This window comes from Anser brachyrhynchus, assembly GCF_964034855.1.
Source record: "Anser brachyrhynchus genome assembly, chromosome: 1".
NCBI lineage: Eukaryota > Metazoa > Chordata > Aves > Anseriformes > Anatidae > Anser > Anser brachyrhynchus.
Window position 1 is genome coordinate 135,558,864 of NC_137694.1, and position 26,853 is coordinate 135,585,716.

The 26,853-nt window shown below is 38.0% G+C and overlaps 1 protein-coding gene across 10 annotated transcripts; it reads left to right on the forward strand.

The window, feature by feature from the left end:
- The first annotated feature begins 1,044 nt into the window (after positions 1 to 1,044).
- On the forward strand, positions 1,045 to 26,345 carry PNPLA4 (patatin like domain 4, phospholipase and triacylglycerol lipase). 10 transcript variants are annotated; one of them, XM_080577154.1, is made up of 9 exons: positions 1,045 to 1,067; positions 2,204 to 2,502; positions 3,287 to 3,413; positions 8,551 to 8,735; positions 13,247 to 13,341; positions 13,522 to 13,657; positions 15,603 to 15,668; positions 20,784 to 20,936; positions 24,850 to 26,345. In XM_080577154.1, the coding sequence occupies exons 2-9, from the start codon at positions 2,344 to 2,346 to the stop codon at positions 24,979 to 24,981; spliced, it is 1,053 nt and encodes a 350-aa protein (XP_080433280.1). In that variant the 5' UTR covers positions 1,045 to 1,067; positions 2,204 to 2,343; the 3' UTR covers positions 24,982 to 26,345. The 10 variants fall into 10 exon arrangements, with proteins under 10 accessions (XP_080433280.1, XP_080433274.1, XP_080433281.1 ...); XM_080577148.1 differs by lacking the exon at positions 1,045 to 1,067 and adding an exon at positions 1,103 to 1,363; XM_080577155.1 differs by lacking the exon at positions 1,045 to 1,067 and adding an exon at positions 1,103 to 1,363 and having other exon boundaries at positions 8,584 to 8,735.
- Positions 26,346 to 26,853: the final 508 nt, after the last annotated feature.

Consider the following 26,853-nt stretch of genomic DNA (forward strand, 5'->3'; position numbering starts at 1 on the left):
CTTCCTCTTCCTGTCCATACAAAATATGTGCATCGAATTTAGTTTAAGTAATTTCCCAAACCACCAAAACCATGCGCAACACCTTTTGTAAAGTATTATTAAAGGACTATTCCTCAACACACAGAAAAATTCAAATAAAACAATGTTTTATGCATGAAGACTTCAGTATCTTCTATCAGTCCCATGGAGTTTGTTCATATTTTTATATATGTATTCTTTTTACAGATCACCATTCGTGCAAAAATGCCAGATATTCACCTTTTGTCCCTGTGAAAATGGCACACAGACATTTCTGTATTACTGTAATTAGGAGGATAAATAGGATTGTGCCCTTGATTAATTTCTCTCCCCCCTTCTTTAAAAGCTGTATTTTAATTTATAAATTGAGGACGTGAGCTATCACAGGAGAATAAATAAATAAATAGGTAAACAAATAAATAAAAATCGAAGGCAACCGATCAGACTCCCAGTAAGCAATTTCAAAGCCGTGTTAACCAAAAAGATGCCAACAGCACTTCCAGACACATTTTCTGAACGCTCTCACGCCGCCAGCACCTGCCGCACTGAATGCCTTTATTCCTTATGCTGAAGAGCAGCGCGCAGATCGGCACCTCCCAACTCAGCGACGTGCGTTTGTTCGCATTTGTTGTGGCCTGATCACCTATATACGTAATAAAAGCTGTTTTTTTCCCTGTGATTTACGTTTTAAATATTACGTTCCTGCCAAAACTCTGCTAATTTATCTTCATTATAGGCTAGCATGTACAATGCCGGGTTATGTTACAGCAGGGTCTCGCCTCTGTATATGCACTTTGCGTGATGATTGCACGTACATACACCATCCTGCAGACTTTTATTTCCTACTCCAGAAAAGCCACTTACACCACCACAACCCTATGCCTGTGGGTGGGGTGCTGAGCTCAGAGCAATTAGTGGAACAGAGGCAGAACCACCACCCGCACATCCCCCCGGCGCTGCAACACAGTCCCTCACATCATGGCGGCTCCCCCAGCCGCGGGCTCCCCCTTCCCCCCTCCCACCCCGAAGCCTCGCCGCGGTCTCGCGAGGTTAGGTGCGGGGCGAGGTTAGGTGCGGGCCGAGGCGGAGCGGCCGGCGCTGGGCGCCGCGGGCGGGGTGCGGCTCGGGCTGCCCGCGGCACCCGCCGCCATCTTGGCTCCGCCGCAGGGAGGGGCGGGGAGAAAAGAGGGCGTGTGTGTGTGTGTGTTTAAGGTTAAAGTTGGAAAGGAGGAGGCCCGCTGAAAAATTGGCTTTCTGGCTCGAGTGTAAAAGATTTCGTGGCTTTTCTTAACGTCGCGATCGCTGATATTGTCGGCTGGCTTTCTGTAGATGTCACACGTGAAGAGTGGGTCTCGCAGTTTGAGCTCTGTGTCGCTTGTTGATGGCGGTTGTTTACTGGGCGTGGGGGGAGGGAGGAACGGTCAAATTGCTTTGTAAGCCTCAATTTACGGCCCACGAGATGAAATAGATAAATTGAAGCTCACCTGAGTGGGATTAAATGTGGAGCTGAGACCCTGTCCACTCAGAACAGTGCTGTTTGTTTTGCACTGGTAGTCAGGGCAATAGCCTGTTCAAGCAATTGTATTTCTGTGTATTATCCTTTAGAGTCCGAGTCTTGCTGGGTGTAAACCAGATTTACAGCTTGATCTGTGCGTAGCTCCCGTGAGACCCTTGCAGCACAGAAAAGCACGAGGTTTTTCTGGTACTGACCAGCAAGCCTGAGTCTCACCAGGCTCCGGCATCGCCACTTTGGTTTTGCGGGCAGTTGGCTTAAGTGGCTGGAACAGGCCTGTCAAATTTTTCGGCAGGGGCAGAAAGAACCACCTGTTCATGTTGTTAATTATAAGGGAGGCTTTGTTTGTTTGGTCTCTGCAGTATTATCAACGGTAGTTCTTCCTGTTTTTGAAATGAATAACTCAGTTTATGGTTGGTGGTGAATAGCACAGTGCTAGATGGGTGCTGGAGGGAGAGAGGAGTAGCAACTGAAAAGTTCTGCCTGAAACTGTTACATTTTCTTACAAATCAACTGTTAACACATCTATGTTTTGGGTTGTGATCCCTTGAAAGCTAAATGTGAGGGGGCTGTGAAGGGAGCCATGTTTATAGGGTCAGGGCCTTGGTGTGCAGCTACCTTTCAGCTACTTCATGTTCTGTTTTTGTTTTGTTTCTTCATGTTTTTAAACAGGTTATGTTTAGAAGAGAGGAAGTTTCTACTGTGTAATTGTCGTGTCCAAGAGGTCGTCTGTTGATATTCCCTGTGTAGCTCCATGGTAAAACAGCTTCTGAGAGTGTCATCATCTTGATCTAGAGGTTACTTTTAAGAAAATGTGGACTGTTAGAAGTCTCTGTACTGCTCAAATACAGTTATGTCAGTTTAAAGAAGGCAGACTGTGTAGTTGTGTATTTCCACAAACCCAGAAGTTCTGGATTGGATTTCTAAATTATTGCACCATAACAGCACCACATGACAGACTTAAATGCCAGGTAAGTATTTACTTTTGTGGTGTTCTAGGTATAAGTGATATGCAACGATACAATGATGGTGCATCAGTTCTTTTAGAACCTACAGGCCTAAATTTTCATCATAGGTATCTTTTGATGCCTATAAAAAACATCTTTATGAATTGAAGATGCCTTTTATAAATAAAGATTAAGGGCCAGGCAGCAAGAAGTTGCAGGAGAACCAGTGTTGTAGAATGAACTTTTTTTGTATCTTGTAATTCTGAGCTGGGGAGAAACATTAATTTGTTTCAAGTTATGCTCCAGACAATCCTGAACCATGGCTGACAGCCTTACTAGTCCTTGAAAAACCCTTTAGTGAAGAATAGGACCAGAGTTCTCCAGAAAACTATCTTTACTAATACAGTATTGCACAGGGGAAAAAAACAAGTCTGTGTTTACTGGATTGATAAAATAAAAATAAGAATTTGATTAGTAAATCTGTGGATATTAACAAACTTTGTGGGAAAGGACACAAAATTAAGGCTAATCTCAGAGACTTGACTGTTCTAAGTTGTAACGCTTCTCTTTATCTAGATGTCTAATTAAGTTTATCTTTAAAATAGAAATTGCTGCACATAGTTTATAAATAATAGATTGTGGTTTCAACTAGTTAAATGAGGGCTAAGCAATTCTGAGAAATTATTCTGCATGGTTTTATGACTATTTTAATAGACTGTTAAAATCTATTTGAGTATAATTCTTTTTTTTTCTTATATATACTTGTTCTTTCAGTTTTAAATATTCCTATTTTATTATAACATTGTAGGTTTCTGAGGTAAATGTTAAACCATCGGTAATAGATACAACAGTTGCTGTTAGTGCAGAAGGAACTAAAGCAGATGCTGGAAAGAGTCCCAGTGAAGAATGTGATGGAAGACAACGTGAGTTAGAAGGTATTAAAACTTTTCCCACCATCTTAAAAGCAAGCTTTTCCCATCCTTTCTAGATAACTTGTATTAATGATCAAGATAGTCTAAATTATTAATTTGAAAGTTTGACATCACGTGTTTTATTTATTTTTCTAGTTTTAAGGAGAACATATATGTTTTTTTATGTCTTGCAAAGACTCATGTAATTTTCCTAAGAGTATTAATGCCTGATTGGATCATATACTGATTTTTTAAATTATTGTATTTTTTTCCTTCAACTTCATCAAACTTGTACAATGCTTATTCATTGTGACGGGATATATGCAAAACTTAGTTTTATCATTCTAGCAACTGTGGTGATCCTTAATTAGAGTACAGTCTGTTGGATGGGTTATCATTTTGTGTGAGCCTGTTTTTGATGGGAAAAATCAATTCCTTGAATCTTTACTGAAGGCTGTGAATAGTGTGTGGTGCTAGTGAACTTTTTTCCTGCTCTAAACATGAAAAACAGTTAAACATTCCTTTGTGAGTGCTGATTTCTGATTTGGGTAAATTTAAGATATTCTTGTGCCTTTATAGTAACAAACATGGCCTTTATTTTAGCCTCTCTGCTCACCTAACTAGTTCTTCCATACCTTTGTTTGTTTTCTCGTTCCTAGCTAATAACAGATTTTCAAATGTCCTGCTATGTGTCATCCATTATATCTCAAACTACTTCACGGTAGTTTTTAGCTCCTGTGCTTCAGGGTGCTTGGTCATTCATTCTCATTCTGTGTATATTTAATTTTTATTTGTAAAGGGTTCCAGTCAGTTGCTGTAGGCATTTCCAGGTCTTGTTTAGAAACGGGATGTCAGGGAGGTAGTTACAACTGGTTAAGGCATTGAGATCATATACTGTTTATATAATTACATTGTTCAGGGACCATCAATATGAGAAATTGTTGTGCCATTTCTTGCTCATGACAACTAAGAAAAGAGTACCCTGAAAAAGCTATATTGTAATACAATCTAATTCTGCTGTAGAAGCTTGTCCCTTTATATATACACTTTCTTGTCAATTTGCATTAGAAATGGTTGAGATATGACTGAGTATAAAGTATTCCCCTCCAAATACATTTTTAATTGCCAATGAATTTGTTTTGCAGATATGAGAATCTTTTAAAGAGAAGTCCTAGGGTTATGTTTATTCCTGAATGCTTTTGCACTATCTATAAAGTAGGGAGATTGAACAGCTCCAGTGTCCTTCCTTCTAGTTTCTTGTACTTCTGTTAAATTTTTATTTTTCTCATAGGCAACAGAACCATACATGCCCCTGTGTCTGGCTGAAATATTTTGAAATTGCCAGTCATGTAAGATGACAGTGTTTTTCAAAAGCAGTGGCAGGCAAATGCATTTGGTATGTCCTGTTTATAAGTCAGATCTCTACAGTGTATATACTGTACAGAGCTCTGCTGAAATGTGTTTGTTCATCTTGTAAGGTGCATTTAATCTTTTTTTTTCTGAAGGCATGCCAATATGATAATTTTTGAATTAATAAATAATATCTTTAAGAAGATAATAATATCTTTAAGAACTTCTGTTAAACCCTCAAATAATATTTATTCTGAAGTCTTGTGGAACAGGTGTTTTGTACCATTTCTAAGATAGCAAGGCTTCTGCTATTTGCTCAGTCAGCTGAAAAAAAAAAAAAAGGCCTATGCCCAGAAGTGACAGTGCTCCTCTTTCCAGTGTTCTGTTAGAAACTGGCAGGGAATAATTATACTGTACACTTGATTACATTTCTCTGTATGTCCTCTTTAAAATTGTTATAACGCTACTATTCTTTCCGATCAAAAGAACACTGATCTACCCGAACATCAAAGCAGAAGAATCTTTTGAATCATACTGTCTGAAATACACTAACTTGCAAATCAAGTGCACTATGACAAATTTGCAAGAATCAAAAGAAATGAGACAGTTTATATTCTTATAAAAGTGAGTATATTGGTTTCCTTTTTCTGATTTTACAGGGCACTCACCTAATGCTGTCTCATCTTTTCCTCTTATTCAGGGAATACTTTGCAAGGTCAAACAACATTGCTTAACTGCATCTGTCAGGCAGATAGCCTGTGGTAGAACCATGGTTTCTATTCATCTGTATCATATTTGCAGGTTAACTGCTTTGTTATAGGTTTCTTCTTGCAGTGTGGTTTGTTTGTTCGTACGTATGTGTTGTTTTTTTTTTTAGTAGGATTTTTTTTAAGAGGCCCTCAATTCAGTGTGCAAACCTCCCTGCAAGTAGATGCCTACTGCTGAATAAGATTTTTCTCTTCTGCTATTTCTTCTCTGTAATTAAGATTATTTGTAATGATTTTTTTCCTCGTTGAAAGGTTGAAGGGTTTTCTCAGTCATGCAGCTAGCTTTAACAACTGGATCTGCCTCTTGAACCCGAGTGTAATCTGCCAACTAATGTTTGTTCTGAAGTACTTTTAAATTTCATGTATATGAAACAATATATAATGTAGACCTGGGAACTGACCCAAATTAATAAAAATGCAGTGCTGTGATAACGCAGCAATGCTGTTGCTAGTGTTGATTTGAAATCTTCTTGGGAAATTTGTAAAGCATTGTTGTAATGTTAGACATACAAACCCAGTGTATCAGGTAATTCTGTTTTGTTCTTTGTTTTTCTTTTTGAATTGTTTTTGACTGCTTTTGGGGTTGCATTAGAATAATGCCTTCATTTTATCCGTTTGGACTGGCAATCAACTTATTCTTAACAGAGTATCAGGCTCCGCAGTTGTCTTCAACAGTAGTTCTTTATGTGAAATCTCTTTTTCTTCTTGCTTGTTCATATCATGCTGAATTCTTTTGTCAGTCAAGAAACTGATGTAAATACTCATCCAGTAATTTCCCTTTCTGCCCATTGGGAGGGGAATGAAGAAAGAGGAGTGTATGGGATCTAACTGTTAAAAAAATAACTTGTCGTAGAGTAATGCTGTGTCATTCAAGAACAGTGGTTACTCACAATAACTGATAATTCAATAGAACTGAAGCTCATATAGGAAGATGAAGCTTTGTTAAGAAGCCTTATAAGAGAAGGCAAGGACATTTCACTTCAGTCAGTATTTTTTCAGCAGTTTTTGCTGAAGTCTTGACTTAAGTCACCTGTTGGATTCATGTAACTTCCCTGAGAAGTAATCCCTGGGATTTGTGAACTATTGCTTTCCTTGTTAATGTTATGACTATTCAACTACATAAGTGTGGTCCTTATTTAATGTAATGTTTCACATTAGTGTTTTATTGAGCCTGAAATCTTTTTTGAACAAAAATGGGAGTTAACTTTTCCATACTTGGGTTTCTTCCTACCTAATAATAAAATTGCTTTAACTCATGTCACATTTTGTCAGAATGGCCCTTGATGTAAGCATTTTGCCCCATATTTGTAGAGGGCATGGAAACAGCTGCAGGAGTTAATTAAACTTCCAAGAGTTTAACTAGCCCAAAAGTAAGCACATCATGGCATCATATTTCTATTTTAGTTTTCACTCTGAAGATTGCTTTTAGTATTGCTTCTTTTTTTCCAGTAAAATCTTGACCAAACTTTTTTTTTTTTAACTTCTATGCTGTGATTTTTTTCTTGTAATTTAAAGAGCGTTTTTTAGAAGAATTTACATGGTCTATCATTTGCTTCATTGCAAATGCCTTTTTCTCATATTCCCAAAGCAAAAATCACCCTGAACTCCATGCTATCAGTACTGAATGTGTTAGATGCAAGCTACAGGTGTTCATACTCGCTAATGCATATGCAAGTGTTTCCTGTGTAAAGGGGGATAAAATGCAGTTGATAAATTACCTTATGAGAGTGTGGTGTTTTAGCAGAATGACTGTCCTAAAACAGCAAGTGGAATGCCCTGATACTCTCCTTTTTTTTTTTTCTAAAGGGAAATAGTAATCCTTATGCTTAAACAGAGAGAAAGGCCCATTTGCAGTCTGAATTTAAACATACTGTAGGTAAAGCAGTTAAGTTTAGCATGTCTCCGTATCTGCTGGTTTTAGAAAGTTCTGCTTACCCTCATCTTTTCTACTCCTCCCATCATTGAGCTGAAGAGCAACCTAGCCAAAAATCTGTTGCTGTATGTCTCCCTCTCTTCATCAGAACTGACACCAGAGTGTCTGTAGGTGGTTTCCAAAATAAAAATGTCATCAGCTATCTCATTATTATAACCGAAACAATCAGGTATATTCCTGAGTGTACTGATGTATTTAGTCCCATTCATATAGATGTGTACCCAAATGTACAAGATTTTATTTTTAAATTCAATACGAAGATAACCTGTACAATGTCTTGTGAATCTGTGCAAATGTAGAATATCTTGCTCTTACAATTGTAATTATTTGCAGAAAAAAAAGAGCTAATAAAATATATAGCCTTACATTTTTTCTTTTTTAATAAACCACCCCTAACAATCTGAACTTATGCTTTCTCTTTTTCTGTGCTTGATGCTTTGAGTGTGTTCACACATTCATGAGCAAACTTCTGCTTCGTATTTATATTTTACCTCAGTGTTTTTTCTGTCTTCTTTTTAATAGTACCAGTGATATGTTCTGTGTTTTTCCTTTCTAAATAAGAAATGGCTTCATAAGAATTTGTCAATTACTGAATACTAGTACTAGTAAGTAAATGAACTCCGAAGATGGAAGGACAAAAATCGCTTCTCTGGAGAATTATATTGGGTTCAAGACTGTACATATAAGGGGATAATGATGATACTTGAGTGGCCAGCAGTTTTGTAATTAATTTGATTCTGACTCTGGGGGGGGGGGCTGTGTTCTCTCTCCAGCATAACTTTTAATACTTTTAAGTTGCTACTTCTATATTTCTTTGACAAATTATACGAAAATGTGCAGTTATGTTATATATAGATGGGTTTTTAATGTCCTGATTGAAAAAGGGATTTGTGCTAAGGATTTTAGAATGGTGGTTCTCAATTTTTGGGGATGATAAACTTGAACGGCTACTTATTTGAGGTATTTGGTAATCAAAAGTGCTTACGATTTAAAAATAAACCGCTTTTTATATAGGTATTAAATATTATGTATTCTTTGCCAAAAAATAGGTTTGTGTTATAAGATAAAAGTAACTGGTCCTTTTCCTGACTGCAAAACTTTATTTCCACAGCAAAAATGAAACATATCAATCTGTCATTTGCAGCTTGTGGGTTTCTGGGTATTTACCACTTGGGGGCAGCAGCTGCTCTTTACAGACATGGTAAGAAGTTACTGAAAGTTGTTAAAGATTATGCTGGAGCTTCTGCGGGATCCCTGGCTGCCACTGTCCTATTAGCAGTACCAGAAAATATAGAGGTAAATTAATAAACTCATAAGTATAGGACATGATCATTTTCAAAGAATATTTTAAAAATATACTCATCTACCATTAAGTTGCTTAAATGTAAATATTTTTTCTTGCTTCTTGTAAAGAAACAGGACTCATTTATGTGTTTTCATTAACAAAATCTGTGAAGCATGGACAAAAAATGTTTATGAAGTAAGAATTTATGACAAAAGTTGGTGCTCAGTTTATAGTAGAAAATTGTGTGGACTGTATATTTTAAGCTATGTAAATATAGTGTGTGTCTGAATGCTGAGTTGTATGCAACCAGATATATTTCAGTTCTAGTATGACAAAATGTGTCTGTATTTTATTTAATCATTGTGCATTCTTGGCTAGATGCAGGCTTTGTTAAGCAAATGTATGGCACCATCCTTTGTGAGACGAGTTTAAAATGAGTGATGACTATTCTTAAAGTCAAAACACCACGCACGGGCTCGCATTTTCATAGGCTCCTTGCAGTTTGTGCTCCATTAGAGAGCTTTAGACAGCACCAGCTTTAGACTCAGGGCTAAGTAGCAATAGCAGCACTGTATGCCAAAGGAGGATTAACCCTTACAAGCTATTGTTCTAGCATGTCACATACATGTTAGGCCTTCTGTTAGGCATTTGATATAGTCCCACACATCCTTGCTACTAAATTGGAGGGGTATGTTAGATGGGTGGACTGTTAGATAGATAAAGAATTGGATGTGGCTGTTAAGCCAAAGAGCTACAGTCCACAGCTCAGTGTCCATGTGGAAAACAGATACAAGTGGTGTCCCTAAAGGGTCTGTGCAAGGACCAATACTATTTAATATCTTCATCAGTGATGACACAGATAGTGAGATTAATTACACACTCAGCAAGTTTGCAGTTGCCATCAAACTGAGTGGTGCAGCTGATACATGAAAGGTAACGGATGGCATCCAGAGAGTCCTTGACAGGCTTAATGAGGCCTATGCAAATCTCATGAAGTTCAGCAAGGCCAGGTGCAACCTGTGTGGGGCAGAGGTGTACAGACCGGGGGATGAATTGATAGAGGGCAGACCCGCAGAGAAGGACCTGGGGATACTAGTGGATGAAAAAGTCGTCATGAGATGGCTGTGTGCACGTGCAGCCCAGAAAGCCAATTGTATTCTGGGCCCATATAAAAAAAAAAAAAAAAAAAAAAAGTGTGGCCAGCAAGTCAAGGGAGATGATTTTTCCGCTCTGCACTCATGAGACTTCATCTGGAGTACTGCACCCAGTTCTGGGGTCCCCAGTATATGAGAGAGAGAGACCTGTTACAGTAGGTTCAGAGGAGGGCCACAAAAATAGTCAGAGGGCTCAAACATCCCTCCTATGAAGAAAGGCTCAGAGAGCTGTTTTTGTTTTTCAGGTTGGAGAAAAGAAAGTTCCAGGGAGACCTTATAGCAACCTTTCAATACATAAAGGGGGCTTATAAGGAAGGTGGAGAAAACTTTACCAAGGACTGTAGTGACAGGACAAGGGGCAATGGTTTTAAGTCACTCTTTTCTCACCATGGATGTGGTGTAATGTAAAGACAGCAAAGTGATATTCAATGACTGCTCTATAACAGGCTTTCTGTGAAAACATTACCTTTTATCCAGTTTTGTTACGTTTGATTGTTTTTCCCCATAGCTTAAGGCTGCTTCACCCTCCTGATGTGCCTGTAGAAAGTTTGCTTTAATATATGTAGAGGACTCTGCCTTGCTGAAATGTTAATATTTCTTTAATATTCTTCAGTGATCAGAAACAGCATTATTGGAAGGGGTTGGACTGCTAGATAATTTATTTGTTCTAAGTACCCTTAGGTTTCAATCTAGTGAACATCAGATAACTTTTTCTATGCCTATCTGTAAAGACTCTGTAAAGACTTTAATGGCTTTTGATTCAAACAATGGTGTCAGCTAAGACTGTGTTTTGCCACTGAATTCTTTATTTTGTTCCTGCTATGACACAAATTTAGCTTGCAGAGTTAGCTATACTTCTGTTGCTTTCAACAGTAAGTTCTTCCCTTGGCTTCTTTCCACCCCTGCCCCATCAAGTGCATTCTTTGTATGGTTTGATATTAGCCAAGTTCCAATCTGTTGTGAAGATAACATTATATATGTTCTATACAGTTTTTTTTTTCCTTTTCTGTAACCTTTGTTTAGTAGTAGTTCAGTTTCAACTTCACCTAGTATAATACTTACCTCTAATCCAGTTTTCCTATATGATAAGTACTAATTTCCCATATGGTAAGCAGCTAGCCTTTTATTACCCCAAGGAAATGTTTCTACTTTATTCTAGGTTCTGGGCAGGAGAATTTGTTCCCAGGCTGATACAGGTTACAAAGATATTTCTAAGCAAATATATGAGAAGAATTTTTGGTTTTTATTTTTGTGGAAATTGTCAGTTACATTGAGTCTGATGGGCTTTACCTTGAAAATACCATTTTAGCATAAACTGAAAAGTGTGTCTAAACTTTTTAGCCCTTTAATTTTCTTACTGGCATTTTAGTTATTCTATTATATTGTTTGAATGGAAAATTGAGAAATATTTAAAGGTGGGTCAGAAATATTTCCTAATTCTCATGGCATTTAAGTAAGGGCAGTGTTGTGTGCTGAATAGAAAATACTGCATTTTAATATCATTTATTTATTTTTATTGAAATTTCTACTAACTTTTCATATCAGCATAAATATATTATTACATTTATTATGTATTTCTAACTGTTGAAATATCTGATATCCACTATTGTAATTCTGACATCTATTAGGTTTTATTTATTTTCGGAGTGATGGCTGTGTTACACAAGCTGTAATTAGGAGTTTTCTCCATTTCATGGTCTCAAAGCTCTAATACAAAGTTTTATGAACTAGGAGACAATGTAACACTGAGGATTTCTTGTTTTGACTATTGCTGTTCTAATATGACAGCTTGTAAATGCATTTCTGATGTGTCTTAGATTTTTGTCACTATTGAAAAGGCAAGGGACTTGAGAATTCTAGGGACAGATTTTCAAATGTATGAAGGCTTACAGTTACAGATAATTACCTATTCCTTTCAGAAGTACTTGATCATGTTAGATGTCAAGTTTGCTTAAATCAATACAAGTACTTACCATTTCTAAACATGTCCTCAGTCCCTATTTAAAATTTAGATGCACTGTTTAAAGTTTCTGGCACTAAAAATTATAAATAATTTATAGCTGCAAGAAGTCGTCCCTTTTGACAGCAAGAATTGAGAGTCTAGGTATGATCACTTCTTAGCTTTTGTAGTATGAAAAGAAGTTCTGTCATTCATTTGGAGTTGTCCAGCTCCCTATTACTCCTACTTCCCTGTCACTTTAGTCACTTTATTAAGACATTTTAGATCTAAAGATAGTATTCCTGAGATGCTTCTATAATCTGTAGAAGTTTGTGGGTTTCTTCTGTCCTTGGTAAGTGAAGTTCCACCTAGAGTAAAAGTTCAAATTTAACCTATGTTTAATGAATTAGCATGAGTCTTTACAGGGATCATTGCTTTAAGAGGTATAGAAGTCTTAATCCTGACTAGCATTTTTGATACATTTGTTAGAAGGCCATACAGGAAAAGTGGATGCAAGAACCACATCTCTACCTTTCACTTAGGAAAGTGCTCTATCGTACTTAGAGTTCAAGTGATGTGAGGGAGTTAAACTGCCCCAGCCAGCTCGCTCCTCGTCTTGTGCTGGCCCTCACCCCAACTCTTTCCCTGTTGCTTCTTCCATATACTCCCTCCTCAACACAACACATTCACCTATCATCTTTTTGAATTTCACCACTCATGTCAATCATTTATTTTGTTGCTATCAATATATTTGTTCTTCATGCAAGAAGCTAATAAGCCAAGAACCCCAAACTATTTATAGACAGTTTCTACAGTCTTGTAAGCATAGACGCACAGTATGTTTATTGAGTACCAGTTTCAAAAAGTTGGATAAGATTGTATTTCAGGGTTTTCCTAAATTCAGGGCTTAAGAGTCTTTTTTGCTAAAAAATAAATATTTCATATTCTTTTACTTCTTTTGGAGTTTGTATAGCTCACATTCCAAGCTATCTTTCCACAGTCATTAACACTAGGCATTTCAGCTCATGAAAAAAATGTTCTCTGTGCTGTGGAATCTATAACCTGTTTTTCTTCAGCTGGTCTTTTGATCCTTTGTCTTCCATCAGCTGTAGTAAATGTAGTATTTCACTCATAGGGAGGTGTGTTTTTTGTTTTTGTTTTTTTTTTGGTGTCGTGTTTGTTGTTTGTTTTCCTTTTATTTATTGTTATTGCTTCATTAAGAATTGTTATATATGCTTTCTTACAAATTAGTTCTTATGACAAGATCAACAATTTGTTATACATATCTTGTTACAAGCACATACAGGAAAATATCTTAATATGGTGTTATATTGACTAAAGTCTTAGCTGTTAGTATATTCTAGATACCACAGTTAAATTTACTTTCTGTAATGAAAACATCCTTAATGGTGAATATTTTAATTTTCAGAAATGTGAACAGTTTACCTATGGATTTGCAGAGGAAATTAGAAAATTGGACTTCGGTGCAGTAACGCCTGGTTATGATTTTATGAAAAGACTTAGGTACTTAGACTTAATGTATCTATTAAATATATTTTTGTGAAGCTTTCTAAATAAAAATGGAGGGTAAGCATATTTTTTCCATGCTGTGGGGAGCTCAACTTTCTTTCTTTATCCTGTAACATATTTGCAAGATCTTTAAATAATAGTGGTGAATAATGTTTACTACTTTCTTCGTTCTAGGGAAGGCATAGAGTCTATTCTTCCTTCTAATGCACATGAGATAGCTGAAAATCGTCTCTACGTGTCAGTCACCAACGTGAGAAATGGGAAAAATTACTTGTTTTCAAGTTTTGCCTCCAGAGAGGACCTCATTAAGGTAATGAAGTTGCATGTAGTTGCTTTAAATAAAAATGCATGAGATTCTTCAATGCATAGGAGTATGTTATTAGGTATACAATAAATAACTGTTTTTTTAGTCAAGTGCTCACTTACACTATAGTGGTATGACAACAAGCAGAATTTGATTCCGAAGTTTCAGAGATTTTGCTAAAATGTATTTATAATGTGTTTCCTTTCTTTGTTTTAGAAGTACTACCTTGTGCTAGTACCACTTGTACTACTTTAAAGCCTACTAAAAAAAAACCAACACCAACAGAGTAACTAATGATTAATTACTTAGTAGGTTAGAATAAAATAGAGAATCTTCAAGTTTTCTAACAATTCTGTTCGTCATTTTTGCATCTCTTATTTCACTCATATCACTTACTATGCTCAATCACAAAAGAAAGCGAACAAAAAGAATTCCTGTCTTTAAAAAAAAAAAAAAGGCAGTTTTTGGAGAGTAGTCATACTGTCTTTAAAAATCTGTATCATGATTGTAAACATAAGCTGATATAAAACAGTAGGAGGAATTCAGGTGCGTGTAAAGAAAATGTTCTAATAATTGGTTGCATTTTAATAGAACACACTAAGATATTGCAGAATAAAGGAGAAAATAGAATAAGCAGGAAGCTTTGAAGAGGAATTCCTTCTTTCCCTGTCCTTCTAGATGCTTAGAGAAGTGGGTTTGAGGTACACCTTTTCTTAGGGTTTTGTCATGGGAAGGCTTTTCTGGTAGAGAAATAGCTAATGTTTCACTTTTGAAAAATAGAAGACACAGCCTTTCTGTGCAAGTTCAGACAAATCTCTGGTGCTTTAGATCACTGGGAAGAGAAATAAGCAAGGAAAAGAGCTGTCAAAGTGAGAGTTAAAGCCTTCATATAGAGCCTTAATCCATATTTGTTTGTGGAGGAGAGATGTGGCTGAAAGGTTGGGCATTTTTTATGTAATCTTCATGGGTTGTTGTTTTTGTTGTTGTTGTTTGCACCTGATTGCCTTTCACATCGTATATACCGCTGTTTGTAACCTGCTTCTGTTCCTCAGATCTGCTTCTCATACCCACACACGAGCACATGGCATGCATATGGACCATATTTAGCTATATTAAAATTTCTGACATACACCTCAGCGTCTTTGAGGTGTAGTATACTAATTTTGTAGATTATAGATGGATGTTTGGGTACATGTACATATAAGTAGGTGCATGCCACACACACATTCATAGATCCTGTGTGGATCTATGATGGTGGGTAGAAAGTTATGTGTGTGCGCACATCTACACTTAACAGAAGAGGTGTCTCGGTCTTAAAAAAAAAAAAAAAAAAAAAAAAAATTGAGAACTGCAGTAGACAACAGTGTAGGCTTGCAGAAGAACAAGTAGGAATTTGTTAATACTGGAACATACTAAATATAAAGTATTAAACTCATGAAGGATGTACATATGTGAATTTTCAGGCTGTTTGTAATATTTTGGAAATTTTGAATTACTTCCAAAATCTGATTTATTAGATTATTAAACACTGCATTTACATGCCAGAAGAATGATTGGATTGGCTTCTTTTTTTTGCCAATACTCTGTACTGCATTTTTTTAGAATATATGCATTTCTGCAAAATCAAAGATTTACTTGACGTTGTGTGAGATTAAATTCATACTCCTGTATCATATTAATCAATAAGTCAATCAATTTCTGATAACTTTGCTTTGAAAATTGTCCTTGTCATCATTAAACCTACTGAATTATTTTAATCACGTTTTGAGAACCCCCAGCAGCAAGACTTTTTAAGATGGTAATGATTATATGTAAAACTAATGTATTTATTTGCTACTTCTATATTCTTTAATAGAGATAAATAGGTATGAAAATAGTTACTGGTTCAGAATTATTTTGTTGCCTTATCTACACTCTCCTCCTCTATGCCTCCTCCTTTTCTTTTCTCTAGGTCCTGCTAGCAAGTAGTTTTATACCAGTGTATGCAGGAATGAAGCCAGTGGAATATAAAGGAGAGGTAATGTTTCATTATGTTTGAGTTCTGTTTTTATTCTTTTTCTTTTTGTTTTTTTTTTTCAAGAGCATCCTTCATTTATGGTATAATTGTTTAATCTTAAGGGAAGTTAGGTGGGGATTGCAGTACTGTATTTTGTAGAAGTTATTGTTTCTATGGACACTGGAGGTTAACACCATGGAAGATGGTAAGAGTTTGTTCCTATGTTATTTCAAAAATTAGGAGTGCTGAGACTGAAGCGATGTCTTCAGTGTGGAGCTGTTCCCTCGATATGTTTAACATTTACAATGAGAAGAAGTCTCCCTTAGTAAAGATGCTTCTTATGACAAGCTGTGTTGCCAACTCTAAAACACTGCAACTAAAAGAATCATCACTCTGCTTTTCTGTGTAATGGAAGGAATGATAAGAGAGGTCTTGGCAGCCTGTACACTCCTGAAGCACCTGTGTCTATGTATGTGTTATAATTCTGTTGAGAACTTGAAAACATGCCTCACCAAGCACTTCCAAAACTCTTAGCTCTGAACAAACATTAAAGAATAATCTTTATATTCTCCCTATCATGCAAGGCTATGAAGTTTTGAAAGGCATACACTACTATAGGAAAACCTTTTTACCTTTATCCTATAGCTTACTTAGCTCCAAGAACTTTTTTTTTTTTACAAAATATATTTACATTGTAAAAAAAATTTGATTTAGTCTGTAATCACTAGACGCAGAAAAATTTCGTGCTCTTTTTAAGATACACTATACTTTTTCCTTTCTTTTCCTCATTGTGGTGGTTTTACTCAGGCAGGGAGCCGAGTTCCACCACGGCCGCTCTCTTCCTCAAAGAGGGAGGGAGAGAAAATACGACACAAAGAGCTCAAGGTTTGAGATAAGGATGATTTATTTAAAGGGAAAAGGCGGGGGGGGGGGGGGGGGGGGGAAGGCCATGTGGAAGCACAGAGAGAGAGGAAAAAAAGTTACTCTCTACTTCCCATCAATGAGTGATGTTCGGCCATGTCCTGGGAAGCAATACGCGTTAACGGTTGTTCAGGAGGACAGAAGCTTCCACCACGAGAGCCCCCTCACTGCTTCCCCTTTTCCACTTTTTATTGCTGAGTGTGACATCATATTGTATGGAATATCCCTATGGTTGGTTTAGGTCAGCTGCCCTGGCGATGTCCCCTCCCCATCACTTGCCCACCCCCAGACTGCTGGCTCTTGGGGGCTTGGAGGGAGTCCTGATATGGTGCCAGTATTGTGCAGCAATAGACACAACACTGGTGTGATACCAGTGCTGTTACAGCTACAAGTGCAGAGCACAACACGGTATGGGCTGCTGCAGGGAAAGTTAACTCCATCCCAACCAGACCCAGCACACTCATATGCATCAAAGTGATGTCTTGAGAGTATCATTCATTCCCATGACCACCATGCAAAAAAAAAAAAACAACAACAAACCATCACTGCTAAATTGTACCCATTTGTCCCTAGAAATTATTTATATCTAGGGACTTTGAGTTCATTTTGAATGTCAGAAAGCTTTTCAGCTTTAGAATTACTTATACAGCAATAGATATCAGCTAAAATGCCTCTAGGGTTCAAATCAGTATGCCTGACTGCTTGAGTTAAATGGAGACTGGTTTGCAGCTTGCCAGAGTCTCAAGATTTTGGTGATTGGAGTATTTGTATGTTTCTGAGACATACATGGATGTTTGAGGTTCATTCTGCCACTACTTAAAGAGAAGGGAGTGTCTTTGTTAAACCTCTTATGTTGTTGTCAATTAAAGAATTGAAAAGTTGGATCAGAGTTTTGTCCAAATTGATTTAAAACCTGTTTTACTGGATGAACATTGCTATTATGATTTGCCTGGGTTTTGTGGTATTTACTGAAACACCTTCAGCCTTTTCTTAGTGGACAGTTCTCATTCCTGCCTAGCTTTATTTTTTGTATTCAGAAGTTAAATCAATGAATATTTTAGGGCAGTTAGTTTTCTGTTATTTAAAACTGCTTGTCATTCTCAAAGCTTCTTACTACTCTCATTAAGTCAGATTCATCAAAGGTAGTTTCTGGGAAATAGGTTGGTTTCATTTATTCTTTGTTGTAATGGATTAGTTCTGTGTATCTGCACTGACTTCTCATACAGTGCATTTGTGGTTTGGGATTCTTTTATTTATCTGAGAAAACTGTTGCCTGTAAATAGAAGTGACTTCTGGTCCAAAACACTTTGAGCAGTGCGAGAGCAAAAAACCTTAGAATCTTTATTGCAATTGTATTTCTGTGGCTCGGAATAGTGGATGATGAGGTTGTGTGGGTAGGCGTCCTAGAGTGTGCAGTGTAGAGCCAGGTATGTGGAACGGCACCTTGTGATCCCGATACGGTAAGCACTGATGCCTGTACGATGGATTGGATATTGACTAGGCTTTGCAAGCCCACCTATCATGTTAGCATCATATTCCAAGTTTTCTGGAAGTTCTGCTGTAACGGATCAAAATTCTGACTGTCTGCATTTACACTAGTTTCAGGGAGGAAATTCCCTAGACCATATGGCCCATGGCAGCATGGAATCAGGCTTGTGCCCTGACAGCTGCTTGTGTCTACTAGCTGTATGTGTGCTTTAGAACAGTTGGTTGGGATCATTGCAGGGCTACCTGTGTCACCTGAATAGATATCAACAAGTTGTCTGAGAGTAATTTTTTAAAACATAGTATGTTTTCTGAGCTATTTATTGTGTGATATGTAAGGGAGTATGTTGATGCACTTTTGCTGGAATACTATCAAAAAGGAGTCAAACCTATTATCTTGTACATACTGCCTGTAGAGAGTGAACCCTGGTGGGAATTGTTCCCAGCATTGCACTTTAGTTTTCTTTTTGTCAGGAAGCGTTTGGCTTATGCTAGAATAAGCTGGCATATCTGCACAAAGCATGCCAGGAGACTAGATGTCTGGGGTGAAATGGGTAAATTGCACGGTAGTGTAGCCATTGCAACGATCTGTTCATAGTGTGTTTTGTTTTGGTTTGATAGGCCTAAAAATAACCTGAAGGAAAAGGGTGTGTAATACAAAGAGAGCATCTGAGAACTTAAGTCTGTTAATGATCTTAACCACAGTGGGCTAGGTTTTTACCTGGATTGGGTATTTAAGATGCCCATGGACTACACTTCCAATAACAGCAGAGAGGCCCTCTGCTATGCATACTTGTGCATGCTGTCTTTTGTTGAAACAAGCGTTTCCTGGAAGCAGTGGGACTCATTTCTTGTACACTTCTACATGGACCAAACGTGCTCCAAGTGCCATAACCTTTATTTGAGTTGGGTTGGTGTCTTCTGAACCTCTGGCAAGGTTAATCTTTGAGCTAAATAAAGATCTTCAGATGACTGAGTTGACTGTTTCTCATGATGAAGCTATAGTGTTGTATCACTGTAGTTAGTTTTTACAGAATGGTTTTGTAAAAGCAATCTACTGGTAAGTAAGTAGATTACATTACATACAGCCTACTGCTTCTGGAGCAAGAACTCCAGTAGTTCTTGCTTGAGATCGCTGTCTATAGTATCATGAGATAATTGACTTTTAGTTGGTGATTTTCCAGAATTCAGGTCTTTTTCACTTTGTTTATGATTCAAGTAGGGTCAGTGTAAAAACTGAACACTAACAGAATAGTATTTCATGTGCCTAACTACAAACCTATTAGCTAAAAGTTTCACAACCAACAAAATCAACACGGTGTTCATGCAAATGAAGACTTAGGGGTAAAGTTTGCAGCTGTCCTTGGTTATGCTGGGATGGAATTTGGCTGTGGCCTCTATAAAAATCAGTCTTGTACTTCTGGACTGTCTTGAGAATCAAGAAGTATGTGACAATCTGCAAGAAATTCATTGGTTGCTTTGTTTTTTCTTGCTTGTTCTCTCCTATACTCAACTCTTGTAGCAGACTTGGTGTCTACTCCCTGTGGTTTGCCATGGATGTCTAGCTCCTTCCCACTTTTTTATTCTCTGCTTTCCATCTACTGCTGTCTTTGTGGTGTGATGCATGATAGTGTTTTTGGATGTAAGGAAACATGAGACTCTAGGAGACAGTAAGAGAAGTTATGTGTGTGTTGTGGTTTAACCCGGCTGGCAGCTAAACACCACACAGCCGTTCGCTCACCCTCCCCCCTCCCTCTCTGGGATGGGGGAGAGAAACGGGAAAGTGAAGCCTGTGAGTTGAGATAAAGACAGTTTATTAAGACAGGAAAATAATAATAACAATAATAATAATAATAGTGATAATGATAATAGTATTAACAATAATAATGTGTAAGAAAACAAGTGATGCACAATGCAATTGCTCACCACCCGCTGACCGATGCCCAGCCTATTCCCGAGCAGCCGGCCCCCCCACCCCGGCCAGCCACCCCTATATATTGTTTAGCATGACGTCAGATGGTATGGAATACCCCTTCGGCCAGTTTGGGTCAGCTGTCCTGGGTCTGTCCCCTCCCAGCTCCTGCTGCACCCCCAGCCTGCTCGCTGGCAGGACAGAGCAAGAAGCCGAAAAGTCCTTGGCCTGGTGTAAACACTGCTCTGCAACAATTAAAACATCAGCATGTTATCAGCGCTCTTCTCATCCTAATCCAAAACATAGCACCCTACCAGCTACTATGAGCTACTTAACTCTGTCCTAACTGGAACCAGGACAGTGTGTTTCAGCTCATGCAGTCACTTTACCAGCATATATGTACATTGTCCAGCTTCTACTTTGCAAGACAGGAGTATACCTTACCTGGAATGGTTCATGTGTCGTAGTAATGATCTTACCTTTTCCTTACCTGTTGACATAAAATTTGTATTTTTAAACTCTGTGGGGCATTTTGTTAATCAACTAAACAAGCCGCCTTAGCTTGATTAAAACATTTAGGTGTCTGGAGAATTTATAAATATATTTACACATTGTTGAACACTGTGTATGTACATTGTCAGTTCCTTGATTTTTATGCCTCTTATCCTCCAAGTTGCTTACTCATGGTATTCTGAGAAGAAAACTTCCTAATTTTCTTGAAAGTGGTTGTCGAGGAGACTGGAACAGAAAGGATGAAGTATTTGATTATGACCATATTGTACTAAAGCTACTTTGAAAATACTTTTATTTTTCAGTAGAAGTGGGTTGATGGTGGCCTTACCAATGGCCTTCCTATCTTGCCTGCTGGACGAACCGTGACAATTTCTCCTTTCAGCGGTCGATTAGATATCTGTCCACAAGATAAAGGACGCGTGGATCTTTATGTTAAACTTGCAAAACAAGATTTAATGGTGAGTTGCTGGTTTATTTAATAACTTCAGAAGAAGAAAAGGTAGTTGAGTAGTTAAGTTTATGCTTATTTTTGATTGTTTGTTTTCTGTATATACATTACTTTTATATAACATTTTTGGCATTTTCTGTTTTGACATGGAGTGTAAATATTCCCTTAAACAGAAGGGAGAGGAAAAATGTAGAATAAATTTTGTCAGAAGGGTTGAAAAGTATTTATCTAGTACAAAATAGAGCAAGTATGTCACAGGTTATTCAATTTAAATAATCTAGACTTGCTTTACATATCATTTGTCTTTGGCTAGGCAGTGTTTACAGAGAAAAAAAAAAACTTAAGACTTCCCTAAAATACCTCAGGAGAGGGAAACTAGCTCATCCATTCAAACATACTGAAATGAGCTGCTCTAACTGAATTTAAAATATGAGTTTTAAGTTGTACATTTGAAATGATATACACTTGACACTTCATTGCTCGGGAGAGCTTATGTTAAGATTTTGAACCTTGTAACCACTACACTTTTCCCGAATTTTTGTTTGATGTTACAAAAATGTTTGTGTGTAATGACTAAGGCTTAGACTGATTTTTATGACCTCCTTTTCATTGTTGACATTTCTGTCTCTGCAAGCTTTTTCTCACAAACTTTTACCACAGTATTGCATCCTTTGTCATGATGAAAGAAAATACTGAAGGCAGTAGATTTATCATTACTATCAACAAAATTTCATTAGAAAGAAAAAAGAATGTTTAGCAATATTTGCTACACATCTTAAGTTTCACTTTGACAGTTCTTAATGTGTTTTCTGAATTTGAGTAAAAAATAATGTTCTCTGGTGTCCTAGACTGTGACAATTTCTGAATCTTTGTAGTGTTCCACAGAGATTTTAAGCATCATAGTACTTGGTAAATGATCATAAAGCACGAGAATACTTATTTTACTGATAACATGCATAGTTTATGTTTCTTGGTTGCGGCTTGTGTCTAGTATCTGATGCATCTAGAGGAAGAAAATGAGTTGATGAGTGGATTAATTTTGAGAATTAATTGCGTAGTTGCATTGCTGCTTGGATCCTCCAAATGCAGACTTGTGTAAAATTTTGTACAACGTTTAAAATATTCTTTTTAAAGCACCCTTGTGTTTTAGAGCTGTAAAAATGTGAACTAAGAAAAATTTTCTTTCAGCAATATCATAATCTGTATAAAATGAAGAGTTGTCTATCTGGCTTTGTATCTGGATTGGAATGTGAAGAGTGTTCTCTCTTTGAACATCATCCCTCTATTAGTGTCAAAATGTAAATTTTTTTTCAAATGATGATGATTTTGGCACTGTGTTGCAGTATTTCTATAGATAAAGTATATGGCTAAAGTAGATATTAAATTATTCATATAAATGAAGTATTTAAATCTTTATTAAATCTGTTTGTAGTTTTCCTGTAAACAACTTAATAATGTCTTTATTTAAAAACAAAGTTCTAAAATCTTCCTAGTTTACCAGGAAGGTCAACAAAGTGACCCTTTAAGATGTTAAGTAATTTTTACTTTGTCGGAAGTAAGAAGCTGCATTTGTACTCATACGTAAAACATCGACTGGGAATGTTTTGCTGGGCTGGATGGGGCTTTGAGTAATGTGGTCTAGTGGGAGGTGTCCATTCCCATGGCAGTGGTGTTGGAACTGGATGGTCTTTAAGGACCTTTCCAACCCAAGCCATTCTGTGATTCTATTATCACAGTGACAAGTTCTCTGGATACCCAGTACCCTGAGCTGGTGGAAGGGGATGGGGAGCAGAATGTGGCCCCCACAATCCACAAGGAAAGGGTTGGCAACCTGCTACAACACTTAAATGTACGCAAGTTGATGGGGCTGGATGGGATCCACCCGAGGGTACTGAGAACTGGCGGAGGAGCTGGCTAAGCCACTTTCCATCATTTTTTCAGCAGTCCTGGCTATCAGGGAAGGTCCCAGTAGACTGGCGGCTAGCAAACGTGATGCCCGCCTACGTGAAGGGCTGGAGGGTAGACCCGGAAGACTATAGGCCTGTTAGTTTGACTTCACCACCAGGGAAACTCATGGAGCAGATTATCTTGAGTGTCATCACGCGGCACTTGCAGGGCAACCAGGCGATCAGGCCCAGTCAGCATGGGCAACAGGTCCTGCTTCACGAACCTGATCTCCTTCTGTGACAAAGTGACGCATTTAGTAGTTGAGGGAAAGGCTGTGCATGTGGTCTACCTTGACTTCAGTAAGGCTTTTGACACTTTTCCACAGCATTCTTGTGAAGAAACTGGCTGCTCATGGCTTGGACTGGCGTATGCTTCATTGGGTTAAAAACTGGCTGGATAGCTGGGCCCAAAGAGTTGTGGTGAATGGAGTTAAATCCAGTTGGAGGCCGGTCACTAGTGGTGTCCCCCAGGGCTCAGTACTGGGGCCAGTCCTCTTTAACATCTTTATCGATGATCTGGATGAGGGGATCGAGTGCACCCTCAGTAAGTTGCAGATGACACCAAGTTAGGTGCGTGTGTCGATCTGCTTGAGGGTAGGAAGGCTCTGCAGGAGGATCTGGATAGGCTGGACCAATGGGCTGAGGCCAACTGTATGAAGTTCAACAAGGCCAAGTGCCGGGTCCTGCATCCTCGGGCACAACAACCCCAAGCAGCACTACATGCTGGGAGAGGAGTGGTTGGAAAGCTGCCTGGCAGAGAAGGACCTGGGAGTATTGGTTGATAGTCGGCCGAATATGAGCCAGCAGTGTGCGCAGGTGGCCAAGAAGGCCAACAGCATCCTGGCCTGTATAAGAAACAGTGTGGCCGGCAGGGCTAGGGAAGTGATTGTCCCCCTGTACTCAGCTCTGGTGAGGCTGCACCTTGAGTACTGTGTTCAGTTTTGGGCCCCTCGCTACAAGAAGGACATGGAGGTGCTTGAGCGAGTCCAGAGAAGGGCAACGAAGCTGGTGAGGGGTCTGGAGAACAAGTCTTATGAGGAGCGGCTGAGGGAGCTGGGATTGTTCAGCCTGGAGAAGAGGAGGCTCAGGGGCGACCTTATTGCTCTCTATAGGTACCTTAAAGGAGGCTGTAGCGAGGTGGGGGTTGGTCTTTTCTCCCACATGCCTGGTGACATGACGAGGGAGAATGGGCTAAAGTTGCGACAGGGGAGTTTTAGGTTGGATGTTAGGAAGAACTTCTTTACTGAAAGGGTTGTTAGGCATTGGAATAGGCTGCCCAGGGGAGTGCTTGAGTCACCATCCCTGGAGGTCTTTAAAAGACGTTTAGATGTAGCCCTTAGTGATACGGTTTAGTGGAGGACTTGTTAGTGTTAGGTCAGAGGTTGGACTCAGTGATCTTGGAGGTCTCTTCCAACCTAGATGATTCTGTAATTCTGTGGGTTGAAAAGGACCTTAAAGATCATCTAGTTTCAACTCCCCTGCTCTGGGCAGGGTTGCCAACCACTAGAGCAGGCTGCCAGAGCCGCATCCAGCCTGGCCTTGAATGCCTCCAGGGATGGGGCATCCACATCCTCTCTGGGCAGCCTGTTCCAGGGCCTCACCACCCTCTATTATGACATATTCTGGAGAATGTGATTGTTCACATTAGGAAGCGGTCAAAATCCTTACACAAGTTTAGCTTGTGTCAGCTACCACTCCCCGAGACAGTTCCTGGAATGCGTCCGTACTTAAAATGTTTCAGAAACTCTGGGCAGTTTTACAGTCAGATAGCTTGTCTTAGAGGCTATGAATTTGTGCCAGTTTGTGTTGGTTCTCAGCAACGTACCTGAACATGTGTGATTTACTAGTATAGACTTAGCCATGCTGGTGTTTTGTTTTTACATATGCTACATGGAACAGATAACTGAACAGAAACACAGTCAAGTCTAACATAAGTTGCTTTAATATATTAATTTCTATCACTTCTCTCTGTTGCAGCTGTCTCTGGCCAACCTAGTAAGACTTAATCAAGCTATGTTCCCACCAAACCAAGAGAAAATGGAATCACTGTACCAAAATGGATTTGATGATGCTGTTCATTTTTTACTAAAAGAAAACTGGTTTGAATAGACAGCACATAGAAAATAAAACCTGGTGGCTGTTGAAGCACAGCTATAGGTATCCTTACCTATCCTAGATTGCTGTCACAATTTCTGTTTATCGAAATAAAAATCTCAGCTGGAATTGCTTCAGCTTCTGCCAAGAAAGTATCAATTCCATCCCGAAGAGCTGTATAAACACGTCAGAATGGGAACTGTACTTGCCTGGTAATTGTTTTGTTTTGAGGTAACTCAAATTTAGATCCATTTTGCTGCAGCACTGGACTTTAACTTGGTGAGCTTGTGTTACCATAATTACAGAAATTTGGAAGTCTTATCTGATATTATTTGAGAGACTCATCATGGTTGTATCATGAAAAATTAGTCTGTATTCTTCAGTTAGTATAATTGTTGTGCATGCTCATCAGGTGTTTACAATGTTGCTAGTCTAATGTATATTCTACAATGCTCTAGAGGATTTGAACTCAGCGCTAGCCACAAGAAATAAAATATTTGCACTTTTACTCTGAGTATTTTTTTAAACAATAAAAGCTCTTGCCCTTTTCAGTGAATGCAGTCTTTCTAAATTTAAAATACTATTTATTTTTTTAACAGAAGTGTGATGTTTGTGATATTAAAATATCTTGTGCATAGGAATAGTTATTTTTTATGTTTTCTTCCTTTGCTAAAATTGAATAAATATATTTTCTTGAAACTTTTGTCGAGCTCATTTATGAATTTCTCAGAATGCTATAACAATCTGATTGTCTACAGAAAATAGTCAGTTGGAAATAAGTTGAAGTAAGTCAGCAGGTAATGAACCCACTGATATCTTGTTCTGTTACTATTCACCTTGTATTGATTTCCTTAAGTGCAAGTTCAAAATTTTCAGTCTTAATACCTAAAATCCACAGCTGTTTAAAATCGAAGTGTTAGGTTTTTAAATGTGCTTTTTAAGTTGAGCTCTTAATACTTACAAAACTTTATAGAACTCAAAATGATGGAAAATCTAGGGAGGTAACAAATAATAATTAAAAGCCTCTTCAGCACATAACCATGTATTTCTGTTCATACATAGATTGTATCTAGGATTCATGTGGTAGGGATTGAATTATTCTATTAACTGTTTTTGTTAGAAAAAGAAGTAATTAAAACAGAAAGTTTTGCACCAGCATTTTTAGATGCATTAGGTTCTGTATGCAATGAAAATAGGATAGCTGTATGACTTCCAGATCTGTACGACAGCATTTCTACAGGTAGAAATGAGGTACATTACTTTTGTGCTGTCAAAACACCTGTGGCTGGCTTACTTGCTTACTTGTTTATACAAAGGATAACTTTTAGCATAAGTAGAAATGTGAATAATGCTATTAAAAATTTCTTCTTTAACGCTGATCTGGTGTAGCCTGAGTTTCTAATTCAATGATGTTTTGTCAGTATGGCAGAAACTTATTCACTTAGAATTCTGAGGGTTTGGAGCTACTCACAAGCTTTTGGAAACAGCATACGTGCTCCACTCGGTTACCTTCCTAAGCAGTAATGGAGCCATGCGTATTTAGAAAACCTGTAAAAAGCTTGTTTATCTGGATGCAGTTCTGTAAGAGTTGCTTTTAAAGAAGATTATTATCAGTAAATGAACTTTGCATTTAACGTATGTTGGTTTTGAGCATGGAGTGTCACAGTTTGCTATGCTCTTTAGTCTAGGAAAATCTGACTTCTTTCTGCATGTATTAATGTCACAGACAGGAACATATGCCATATCCTGTTCACTGAACTCTGAGAGCTACAGGTAATGTTCAGTGCTTTAGAAATTGACCTTCAGAGGCTTATGATAATTTGACAGAACACTTTTCAGGAAGAATAAAATTACGTTTAAGCAGAGAAAAGCTGCAGAAGTGTTTAT